Here is a 12974-nt window from a genome sequence, read left to right on the forward strand (position 1 = left end):
TATAAAAAGCCTTTACAACAATAGAGGATGGGCCAGTCACTGGAAAGACTGGTTTCCCCCATGTCTTCTTTTCTTACTCTATTTTCAGGCTGAATTCCCATCTGGGGCGTGGAGGCTCACCATGTCTACTTACTTGCCCCGGCTTCTAAGATCCACGCGAGAGGGAGCCCAAGGCGGGGAACCCCCGCTATTCAAGAGGACTCCGGTGGCCTAACATAGATGGTGCAAATTCCTTGTCTTGGAACTTTACTGGTTTTCCACGTAAACCAAGTTATTCAGCCTCTTTTCTCCACTAAATTTTCCTACTACACTATTCTTTACTAATCTCTCTGTTATATTTCTAAATAAATAAGTTTTCCTCGCCTACGCCATCTCCCCTTCGAATTACCCTGGATCCACTGGGGCAGGACCCCGGCAACCGCCTTTCTGTTTTCCTCAGCCCAAGTGGCTGACACAGCCAGCTGAGTCGCCATTATAGGGAAACAGCCTGGCCATGGCCTAGACCTTCCATGTACCCACACAGAGAAGGACTGACTTGTCAATGAATCTAAGTCTTGGGAGAAGGCCTTATCGTCCCCCTGTAACATGGAACACAGGAACCTCCCTCTCTCTCTCCCCTGAAAGGTTTCATGAAAGGATTTCTCACCTCCTCCTGGGCTCTGATAAAATATAAGACCAAGTTTGGCTCACACCACTGAGGGCAAACCTCCAATCTGTACTGCAGCTTAGCCACAGCACAGCACTGGCTCCGAAGTTTCAGGGTGTCCCATGCATGATGCAACCGCCGTCTCGGTGTCACCTTTGTGGTGGGATAAGGGACACGGGGAGTGGGCACTTTTGGCCACCCTTCCTTTCTCTGACTTTGTGAGTAATAAACTCTCTGGATCTAAAGAGGGCCACATCTGTCGGGACTTGTCTTGCCTGATGCTGGACATTTATTTAACCTCAGTCTTCATCAGTGAACACAAAGAGTGGGGGAAGAAATGGAAAGATTCAGGGCTGGGTAGAACCCCAAAGTCATTACACAAACAGTCCCAACCAACTTCCCAAAAGAACAAGGACCATCTCAACTATGTGCTTCTACTCCTCTAATAACATCAAAAGAGGAAACAGGCCTGGTAGATGGAGCCAAATTATGGGTCTGATAACCAAGTTATAACTCAAGTACCCATCCAGCAATGCCAAGAAATGCTAAACTCATAAAATCTGAATTTGAACTGAAGTTTGAAAAATGATTAGCACATAATTTGTAAAATCTTACTTTGCATGCAATAATACCTATCTTCATAAAGACCTTCTAAAGATTATCGTCATTGGTATACTATCATCATAGGAAACAAAGTTAAATTAAGATTTAGCATACTAACTCTGGAAGACTGTCAACATGTGCAAAAAACCAGATTAACAGTTCATACGGGACAGTATATATGTCTATCCTTTATCTCGCAAGATAGCAACTTAACTCCCACTGCGCTGGTCTATTTGCCACATCCTATTTCTTTCCACAGTTCTCTCAAACTCTCTTCTTGCTTCATCCTGACTCTATACTACTTTTCTTATTGTTACTACAATTTGGAATGCTTTCCAATCTTCCCTCTATCGACCTCCATACCTAAATCCTTTAAGACAAAGTAAACATTCTTTTTGCTAAGAAGTTGTGGCTATTCCTATCCCATAAAGAGAACAAAAGCAGCATAAGTTAGTGGTCTGGCTCAGCACTTCTCAGTCTTTAATGTGCATATACTCATATTAAAACACCTGGAATCTTGCTAACGTGTGTAATGAAAAGCAATATTACTGTAACATGGGGCCCAAGAGTCTCCAATTCTAATAAGCTCCCAGATGATACAAATGCTGCCCGTCCATGATTCACATTCTAAACAGCAAGGATTTAGGTCATTTGATTTCGCTACATATTATTTTGACTCTGTAGGTTCTCCTCAGTTCAGTTCAGTTCAGTCGCTCAGTCGTGTCCGATTCTTTGTGATCCCATGAATCGTAGCATGCCAGGCCTCCCTGTCCATCACCAACTCCTGGAGTTCACTCAGACTCATGTCCATCGAGTCAGTGATGCCATCCAGCCATCTCATCCTCTGTCGTCCCCTTCTCCTCCTGCCCCCAATCCCTCTCAGCATCAGAGTCTTTTCCAATGAGTCAACTCTTCACATGAGGTGGCCAAAGTACTGGAGTTTCAGCTTCAGCATCATTCCTTCCAAAGAAATCCCAGGGTTGATCTCCTTTACAATGGACTGGTTGGATCTTCTTGCAGTCCAAGGGACTCTCAACAGTCTTCTCCAACACCACAGTTCAAAAGCAGCAATTCTTTGGCGCTAACCTTTCTTCACAGACCAACTCTCATATCCACACAAGACCACTGGAAAAACCATAGCCTTGACTAGATGGACCTTTGTTGGCAAAGTAATGTCTCTGCTTTTGAATATGCTATCTAGGTTGGTCATAACTTTTCTTCCAAGGAGTAGCGTCTTTTAATTTCATGGCTGCAGTCACCATCTGCAGTGATTTTGGAGCCCCCAAAAATAAAGTCTGACACTGTTTCCCCATCTATTTGCCATGAAGTGATGGGACCGGATGCCATGATCTTCGTTTTCTGAATGTTGAGCTTTAAGCCAACTTTTTCACTCTCCTCTTTCACTTTCATCAAGAGGCTTTTTTTAGTTCGTCTTCAGTTTCTGCCATAAGGGTGGTGTCATCTGCATATCTGAGGTTATTGATATGTCTCCCGGCAATCTTGATTCCAGCTTATTAGGTCTTTTATCTTTGTGTGCGAGCCTTAAAGGGGAACTCTCACTGACAGATGGTCTTAAATGCCTCTTTGACAAATGTGTGTGTTCTGGGCAAGTATTTTGATACTTAAATGTGAGAGCAAAAAGATTAGAATGTCCATCTTTGCCTTAAGGTAGAAAAAAAGCTGACTTGTATATCTGGAACCAAAATTCTTCAGAAAAGGCAATGGCACCCTACTCCAGTACTCTTGCCTGGAAAATCCCATGGACGGAGGAGCCTGGTAGGCTGCAGTCCATGGGGTCACGAAGAGTCGGACACGACTGGAGCGACTTAGCAGTAGCAGCAAACAAATTTCAAAAATACAAATTCACCAGGATTTCTAGGTTAAGGTAGCCATGGCCAAATGTTGGTTCAGAGTCTCTAAGACCCTGATACTCAAACTGTAGTCCACAGACTACAATGTCAATACCGGTCAACAATCCTGGGGAGTTTGTTAGAAATGAAGACTATCAGGTCCCTCCTGGGACTGACTGAATCAAACTCTTGACACTAAACAAGATTCCCAAGGAGATATGTATGAAATGTTAACATTTAAGAGGCACTGTCCTAGTACACACAAATTAATTAGCTGCAAGAGAGAATGCTGGAATAATAAATGTTAGTTTCTTTCCTTTTATTCATAAAACAAAAAACTATTTTGTTGGGGCAGGTATTATACTTCAATATGATGTTCAGAGTTACCCAAACAGTCTCTAAGTGATCACTATCTACTCAAATGTTATCTAGTGGCATCAAGAGTGACCATGGAGAAGGCACAAATGTATTTTCATTCATTTGGATGGTTTCAGATCACTAACTAATCTGCTAAGTAACCAGCTCCTCCCAAACCTACACAACTGAAAAATCACTTCAAGGATGATAATGCATATGCTGAGAAAAATTCTGCCCCTGTTCAAATCCACTTTTTTAACCATCAAATCATATTCTCTACATGGGAGTAGAGGTATGAGTCCAGGACTTTAGGATACATGAAGTATTGAAATGGAAAAAAAAAAATGTACATGTATTCTTTTTCATGTTCATAGTTTTCATCAGATTTTTCAAGGGTTTCATTATCCAAAAATGCTTGATATAAATGCTGCCAAAGTTCACAAGTGGATTTTTAACTGCAGAGTGCCCTAGGACCCTTCAGTTCAGTTCAGTTGCTCAGTTGTGTCCGACTCTTTGTGACTCCATGAACTGCAGCACACCAGGCCTCCCTGTCCATCACTAACTCCCAGAGTCCACCCAAACCCATGTCCATTGAGTCGGTGATGCCATCCAACCATCTCATTCTCTGTCGTCCCCTTCTCCTCCTGCCCTCAATCTTTCCCAGCATTGGGGTCTTTTCAAATGAGTCAGCTCTTCGCATCAGGTAGCCAAAGTACTGGAGTTTCAGCTTCAGCATCAGTCCTTCCAATGAATATTCAGGACTGATTTCCTTTAGGACGGATTGGTTGGATCTCCTACTATACTTATATGTATTGTAGCTTCCAAGAGAGGGAGGCAGTGGGTGCAGTCAGTTTTCAAACTTTTCTGATTATAAACCTAGAATATTTTGTTCTCAAGCACCAAATACTATATCCTTGAACACAGAACAACCTTTCAAGGCCACAGTCAAAAAGTGTCCCTTGCAAACTGGAAGGAGCATCGTTTAGTTACAATGTTCCAGATTTTAGCTAATAAATGTATTTTTAATCTAGCAGTAGACTTCAGTAAATCCTTCAAAAATCATGGCATGCAGTGAACACTATAAAGAGAACTTTAATGTGATACTCAATGACAAGCTTCAATAAAATATGGGTTAATGCTTTATCATACTAGCTAAGGTTCAATTCCTGAAGGATTAAGAGCAAACTTATTTCAAAAGTGATTTCATCTACATGATATTCAAAGACTGCAATGTAGTTAGAGGGCCACATTTCTTTACATGAATCCATCACAGATCTAGCCAGAAATCATGTATAAAGTGTTACGTGTAATATTAAACTATAGAACAGTAAAAACTTCCAAGCTCACAGGAACCACCATACATAGGAAACATAAGAAGTTTTAAGAAGGCACTAAAAAGAATAAATGTCATGTTTTAAAATATCTACAACATTAAATCCTACTTGATACATTTTATTTAAAATGTTCTTAAAGGTAACTAAAAAATGACTTCGTTCAAGTGGGTCTAAACAGCACCTACACATCCAGCCATATTGCAATTATTTACCACAGTGAGAGTAAGGTTACCAATAGTTACGCTTATCAACAGTCAACAAATTTCAGTACTTACCAATATTTTTCACTCTGCTTTTCAGTTGAGTAGAATGCCTCTTCTTACTCTTTGATTTGGGAGTTTTATCTTTAGATGCCAAGCTGGCCTGTGCAGATGCTTTTCTTGACTTGAATGTTTTAGTTACTGTTGTTGGATCTACTGGGTCAAGTATACTGTTAAAGCTTTCTAAGGACACTTCATCAAACTGGCGTCTTCTCCTACTGGTATCTAGTTGATTTTTGCGATTACTATTTGTTGTTTTCTCTACAGACACTGCAAATCCAGTCTTGAGAAATGGCTTTTCTACTTCACCTTCTTGGTCATAAAACCATGGTGTCCTACTGTTCTCCACATCCTCTTCAGGCTGTTTTTGATTCCTTACCAATGAAAATAAGTTTTTATATATTACAATGGTACATTTCTATGTCTGTGGAAAACTCCAGATATACTTAATTTGTAGTGTACTACTAGAGTCAGATAAATAAAAATTAACAGGCTATAAAAATATTCACACCAAATACACATTAAATATGAAAACATTACACAGACTAATTTACTGAATTACTTTAAAATTTAATTTTGGACCTTTCTCACTAAACCATTTTCACTAGTAAAAGTTCCAAAGATCCAACATTCAAGATGGAAAAGAGTGGGAAAGAAAAATCAAGGGAGGATGGGACATAAAAGGAAAAAACAAAACACAGAAGCAACTGAAAAAGAACCATAGCTAGAAACATGCATGGGTCTGTGTCACCTACAGAAGTCCAAATATAACCAGAATTTGGTGAAGACAACTGGCCACATGATTAGTAATCTATTTCTCTGCACATTAAACCTTGTTTAGCTCTATTAGTCTAGTCTCACTTTCCAAATTTTATCTACTAAACATCCTTTAATATGTTAACAGGAATTCAGTGGTTACCTAAGTCTGGGGGAAAAAAATGGGCAAAACAAAGTTAAACAGGCACTTCTCAGAACTTTTAATATGCCAATGACCTTTAATAAATGTCTTAGAAGGGACCACAGTGAACAGCATGTACAAAACTGATATTACAGAACCTGACATGGGCAACAGTGTTCTAAGAATATAATTTGGGAGACACTGATCTGCAGGGAGTAACTCAAGATAAAGACTAGCAGACCTACAGTTTACATGCCAAATTCAACTTGCTGCTTGTTTTTGTATGGCCTGAGAGCTATGAATGAGCTTTATATTCTTAAAAGGTTAGAGGAAAAAAAAGAGAAAAATAGCTTGTGACACATGAAAATCATATAAAATTCAAATTTCACTGATCATAGATCAAATGTTATTGGAACACAGCAATTCATATGTTTACATAACTGTTTATGAATGCTTCTATACAAAAATGGCATATCTCTATCTCTAGCAATATTTACTAGCTAGGCCTTTATAGGAACAGTTTTCTGATCCCAGCTCAAGGCTACAATGTTTCATTTGACCTCTTTGTTATCTCCAGCCATTTAATTCAGAGAACCTGTAACAACTGAAATTTTAGCAAGAGATGAGGTCCAATTAGAAGTAGTCAAATATTTAAAACAGTAACATCCCGACCCATCCTTTACTTTTTAACTACCGATTACACTTAAAATATAGTTAATACTGAAGTAGGGACCTTTCAACAGGAAGGCTAAAGCTTTGAATAAATGTCCATTGCTTAAATCATTTTTGAATGGCAACTGAGCACTAAACACAGTCTCAGGCTCTGACAATAGGATACTTTCACAGAATAAAATGAGACTTAACAGGAAAAAGTGGTTAGTACAGCTAAGAAAAGGCATCAACAAGTTCAGGGCAGTCTATCCCAGGATTCCTCAAGACAAACATCAAAATGCTAACAGCTTGAGACATGCCCCAACACATGACTGAAAGAAAGTAGTGTGACATACACTTATAAAGGAACAGGAAAGACAAAATCATACAGACAGTTCTGACAGAACAAGTATTCGGCTCAACGAATCTCTAATTTTTCATCCTTTTAAAGTTTTTCTGAAGAAATAACAATAAAAAAGTTATAATATTTTTACCAGCTGGCTATCACAATCATTTTCTGGATTAAAACAATCATAAAAAACTTATTTACTGAGCCATAAAAATGCTTAGAGAATGATTAACCTGGGCCAATAAGTCTTTCACACTGTTTGAGTCAAAATTATAATTGGGAAGAATATCACATTGAAAAATAGTAAATGTGTGAGAAACAAAGAAAACCTTGACTATGACTGATAACATGTATCACTAAAACTTTCTTGGCAAAACTTGTTTTTACAATCTAATAGTACTCGACATTACATTTGGATGTGCCCTGGGCACATACTCTAATCAGGGGCTACAAATCAAACAAGTCATCACTTTATAAAAACCATCCTCCAGTAGTTGTTAGTTTCCAGTTCTAAACCAATGAACAGTGAACTGTTTATAATCTTAAAGAAAGATACGAAATCAAGGCCAAAGACACTCTATAGGTTAGGTCTTATCCTTTCAAACCGAATCTCACAGGACACTGATCAAAACTCTGAACTGTTCTTAAAGCAGCGTTAGCAGCAGATGTATGCCCGAGAGACCTCTGGTAAGAAGTCAAAGTTTCATTCTCAACACTCTCAAGCCAAACAATCACAAACATCCTCCCTAATTACATTTTCAAATGACATATAATACATATAATCACCAAGTGACGCTTAAGCAAATAATGGATTATGGTTACAATAAAGTACCTTTGTTTTTCTGCTCCAATAGAAGAACTACTTTCAAAAGGTTTTGGAAAAGCCATGTATTCTGTTTTCCCCGAAGGATTCTGGGCTAACGGTTGCTGCTGTTCAGTGGGTGTAGAAATGTTTTGAGAAAAATCTCCAAAATTAGAAGGAAATAAAGGGCTGAAATTCATACCTAGTAAATAAAAACAATGGGTAAGATACAGAAGCACCTTTAACCTTAAAACAAAATTGAAAGATAGTTTTAATTAAATGTACCATTCCAATCCACCAAAACAAAAAACTAATTAAAATAAACTAACAGAGTGGTTCAGTGGTAAAGAATCCACCTGCTAATGCAAGAGATGAAGGTTTGATCCCTGGGTCAGGAAGATCCCCTAGAGAAGGAAATGGCAGCCCACTTCAGTATTCTTGCCAGGGAAATCCCATGGACAGAGGAGCCTGATGGGCTACAATCCACGGGGTTGCAAACGAGTTGGGCATGATTTAGCAACTAAACATCACTCATTTATTTAATCACTGTTTTACAGCTCAGTCCTATGTTTTCAGCATTGGTGATTCAAAGATAAATATCGATCCCTACCTCCTCAAGAGTTAAAAGTTAGAAAAAATAATACATGATATTTATTAAAGTAAGCATGACTCTACTGCAGGTGCATTAGACTCTGCTGTAGGCACGTTACGTGTGACTTCTTTCAATGCTCAAAACAATGCTGTGAAATAGGTACTATATTTATTTTACTAGTGAGAAAATAGGCTTAGAGATCAATGCCTAGTAAATGAAAGCGAAAGTTAGATCTCAGGTCTGCATGATTTCAAAGCTCAGGTTTTTTCCACTCTAACTGGGAAGTAAAATATAATCACATACTTTAACAGAGTGCTGCATCAGAGGTATTTGCAAAAGGGCCACTAACAACTTGGGGGAGAAGGGGAACAAGGTTTCAGGAAACTGAACTAGATGATGAAGAATGAACAGTCTCTGAACAGAGCTGCCATGGGTAAAAGGCATATTATGTCAAAAAGGAACAATATGTGTAACTGCCTATATTATTTGTTACTTAAACAGCCTAGTCAAAAAACTTTTACTGCCAGTATTAACCCACACTCAAGAACTAAAAAACCTGTTCAACTGTTTAGCACCATCACTTTTACAATTCCATTAAGAAAATACACTGTGATATATGAATATTTATATTTACAAAACCCTCCCAACCTTTTTTCTCTTCATATATTCTCTGGCAAACACCTTCAACTCCTCTCTCTTCATGACCCATCTAACTGATCATTCTATCTCCAGAACATCTTTAAAATTACTCTTTTAAAAAAAATTTTTAAAAAAATAAATAAATAAAATTACTCCTTTTTCTTACCACTACTGCCAATGCCTTAGGTCAAACTATCGTCCCCTTCCTGCCATTACTACAATGGCCTTTTGTTCACCATCTATACTCTCAGCTCTGTCCCTCCAATCTCAATCAATGACTAGTGTCATCATTCTAAAATATAAATTTCATGCCATTCCTCTGCCCAAAGTCTGCCAGTGGCCCCTCCAGTAAGCAATGGAAAGTCCAAGCTTCTTTGCCCAGCACAAGGGCCTCTGCTGTGTTCCAGCACATGAACTACTCTGCTCCTGCCATGGCCCGAAACACCAGCCACACTTTATGACCTCTAATTCTCTACATGACACACTTGTTCCCTTGCTTTGCCACTCTAAGTGGTTCCATTGATCAGAAAGTCCTTTCCCTTCTAATCTCCCTGGAAAAAAGTTCCATCAGTTCTTTAGCTTTACTATCCCTTTCTAAATTTGCCGACAATCCTGTCCCAGCAAAAAGCAGGCTATTCAACCCCACCTGCACCAAGCTGACAGCACCCATGACAAAGCACCAAGCACTTAGTGACACTTTTAGCTTCTCCACTAGACCCTTAAATCCCTTAAAGCATCAGCTTTACTCATCTTTGAATCCCAGCCACTTATATACTGTATGGCACAAGACAGGTGGAAAAAGTCTGAATAAAAGTCTGAACTAAAGAAAAGTAAATATGAGCCTGATCCAGTCACCCTTAGTCTACAGGTATACCTCCCTACAAAGACATAAAACTCCTCTAGAAGGGTGCTGTCTTATGCACCTCTCCTCTCCTAATATCTTACACAGTACCTGATGTATAGCAGTCAGTAAACAGGTTCATTTCTTTCTCCTTGATAAACAGTTGTGGAATAATTCAAAGGTGTAAGACTAAGCAAACATTTCATAACTTATTTTTATTTCATTAGCAACCATACTCAGTTTAAACATTCACTATAAAGAATTAAAGTAGAAAAGAATTTATATTTTTCTTTGCAAACATTTCCTACCATTCCAAAAGTGACTGATAAAAATCCATGTATTAGACAAATGTTATTCTCAAGGACTCTGCATTTACTTACTTTCATTTAAGTTTCTGGCCACTTACTTGGTGCAAATGATGAAAAATTAGTAAACCCCGGTAGGTTAAACAGATTTACAGGCTGAGTTGGAAAGTTGAAAGGACAAAATAAACTGGGAGAAGGAGGGTGTGACGCACCACTGCCTCCTTCCTTGCTTGCAGGTTTTTCTGGATGCTGATTTTGTTGGCGCATGAGTTCACTGAGCATTTGTTTCAACCTATAAAAGTTGAAGGAGTCAGTAGTTTAAAGGTTAGTTATATTACCATCTATGTCAAGTACATCCAGAAAGTGTGTGTGTATATATATAAAATGATTCAACAGTATGTGGAACACAGGGTTCTCTGGTGGCTCAGTGGTAAAGAATTCGCCTACCAATGCAGGAGACATGAGTTCGATCCCTAGTCTGCAAAGATCCCACATGCCGCAACTACTGACCCTGTGCTCGAGAGCCTGAGAACTGCAACTACTGAAGTCTGGGTGCCCTAGAACCCATGCTCCACTACAGGAGAAGCCACTGTAATAAGAAGCCTGTGCCAACCACAGAGTAGCCCATGTTCACTGCAACTACAGAAAAAACCCACACAACAATGAAGATCCAACCCAGCCATAATTATATTTATTATATTTATAATATTATTATATTTATAATAATAAATATAACATAATGTTAAATAACAGTTAATTAAAAACAAAACAAAAAACAGTATGTGGAACAAGCTGGCTGCTCTGATGTTTACTAGAACAAATATTTGCTTGTGCTGCACACTTAATAACTTAGCCCTTGGAACAAGAACTACACTTAGCACTTCTATCAGAGATAGGCATAATGACAACAGTTTCACCTAAGGTAAGTGTAAAGTTGAAAACCATAGTTATTTTTTTTTAAGTCTGGTCCACAGAATTAAAAGGAAACATTAGGCAAAATCACTGCTTATAAAACTCTCAGGAATCAGAGAAGATTCAAAAATGCAATTTGGTTCAGCCCTTCTCTCCCAGAAGGTAACTATAAAACCCTTGCTTTTACACTGCAAACCAATGCTAAAACTGAGTTTTAGCACTGAGTATACATTCTCACTACTTCTAAGGAGCAAATTACCTCTGTACATTATTCTGTTGCCACGTTAGCTGGGTATAGCACTGGTTCAACTGGTGCATTATAAGGTGCACTTGAGGGGATGCAACACTGCTGGGCATAACACTATAAGGACTCGTGAGAAGAGTTTGTAGCAGACAAGATAGAGTCTGTGGAGAGAAAAAATTTTCCGTAACAGTTACCAATGACTTGAAAAAAATGTGTACTGCTTCAAACACAAGATTAAAAAAATTTACTTGCAGAGTAAACTTTACCTGCTGGTCTTGCATTAAAGTCTGACAAATATTGACACTGAAATCAAGTTGTTTCTTTAGCTGATTAATTTGTTCTTGCCATTGTTCTTTCTCTTCTACGTAAGAGAGTTCGGACACCCAGCGAAGGTTTTCCTGACGCTGCATGCTGATATTCTGTTGTCTTGTCTTGGCTAAAGGACGATAATTTCCATCTGCTGAAAAAGGGCGGTTGTTCTTCCACCTAACACAAGATTTAAAGCATTGTCATTTTATGTAATCACGTATATTTTAAATCTGGCAAAAAACCTTGATAGTCTGCTTGGTCCATACGCCTGTATTCCATTTTTAAGTTCACTGGACTTAAAATGTATATAAAATAGAGTGAGAAAAATTCTGGATTTCTAGTCTTGTACAGTATCACTTTGCATTCCTTTTCAGTCTTTTTTCACTTATGTTTTACAGAGAAGAGTCCATATAATTCTGTATTCTTCAAAATGAAAAGTTATTATGGATACTTTATCACAAGCATTTTTCCACTCTTCAAGCCTTTAAGCTTAGCCACATAACACCCCATCAAGTGCAACTACTTAAACCATCTTTTTATACATGAAATGTGTTTTGGTTATAAATAACAATGCAGTAGACATCTTTGTTGACACATCTTTTTTACTATCTATGATTTTTATTTTTGCTTAATTCCCCCAAACAAGAGTGAAGATCAAAGATAATCAACCTTCCTCCTATCGAGCTGGAATCTATCTTGACAACAGTACTCTTGTGATAAAGTAAACACCCTATGTGGTCTTTGTCCCAGGTTCCCAGCATACAGTTCCTAACTCCTATCTCCTGAGTGACGACTGCCTTCTGTTATTCATTATGCACTCATTTTGGCAAACCCTAGTTAGCCTCATGATGAAGACTGGTCACCAGAAAAACCAACCAGATGTTGGGTTCGAACTTTCAGCATTCCCCAAACTTCCAGGGAGGCAGACTGAGCTTAATCACCAATGACTTAATCAATTCTGCCTGGGTAAAGAAATCACCATAAAAACTCCTGAACAGCGTGGTGAGGACAGCTTCTGGGTTGAACACAGTGAAGTACTAGGCAGCTGATGTGCCCAGAGAGGGCATAAAAGCTCTTTGCTCCTTCCCAACCCACCCATGCTTTACACATCTCTTTCTCTGAGTAATATCTTTCATAAGTCAGTAAATTTAAGTATTTTCCAGAGCTCTATGAGCTGTTTTAGCAAATGATGGAACATGAAAGAAGGTGTTGCTGTTGTTCAGTTGCTAAGTCATGTCCTAACTGCACACACCAGGCTTCTCTGTCCATCACTATCTCCCTGAGTTTGCTCAAACTCATGTCCATCGAGTCAGTGATGCCATCCAACCATCTCATCCTCTGTCACCCCCCTCTCCTCCCACCTTCAATCTTTCCCAGCATCA

At 38.7% G+C, this 12974-nt stretch overlaps 1 protein-coding gene across 1 annotated transcript in view; it reads right to left on the reverse strand.

Annotated features, from left to right (window-relative positions):
- PCM1 (pericentriolar material 1) overlaps nt 1–12974 on the reverse strand; it is a 75829-nt gene that overhangs the window by 34876 nt on the left and 27979 nt on the right. The window contains exons 20-24 of the mRNA XM_052661543.1: nt 11550–11769; nt 11299–11444; nt 10229–10419; nt 7781–7952; nt 5066–5424 (exon numbers count right to left, since the gene is read on the reverse strand). Of these exons, the coding sequence (XP_052517503.1) occupies nt 5066–5424; nt 7781–7952; nt 10229–10419; nt 11299–11444; nt 11550–11769 (1088 nt within the window). The remainder of the gene's footprint in view (nt 1–5065; nt 5425–7780; nt 7953–10228; nt 10420–11298; nt 11445–11549; nt 11770–12974) is intronic.

The sequence above is a fragment of the Budorcas taxicolor genome, chromosome 24 (genome assembly GCF_023091745.1).
Source record: "Budorcas taxicolor isolate Tak-1 chromosome 24, Takin1.1, whole genome shotgun sequence".
Lineage (NCBI taxonomy): Eukaryota > Metazoa > Chordata > Mammalia > Artiodactyla > Bovidae > Budorcas > Budorcas taxicolor.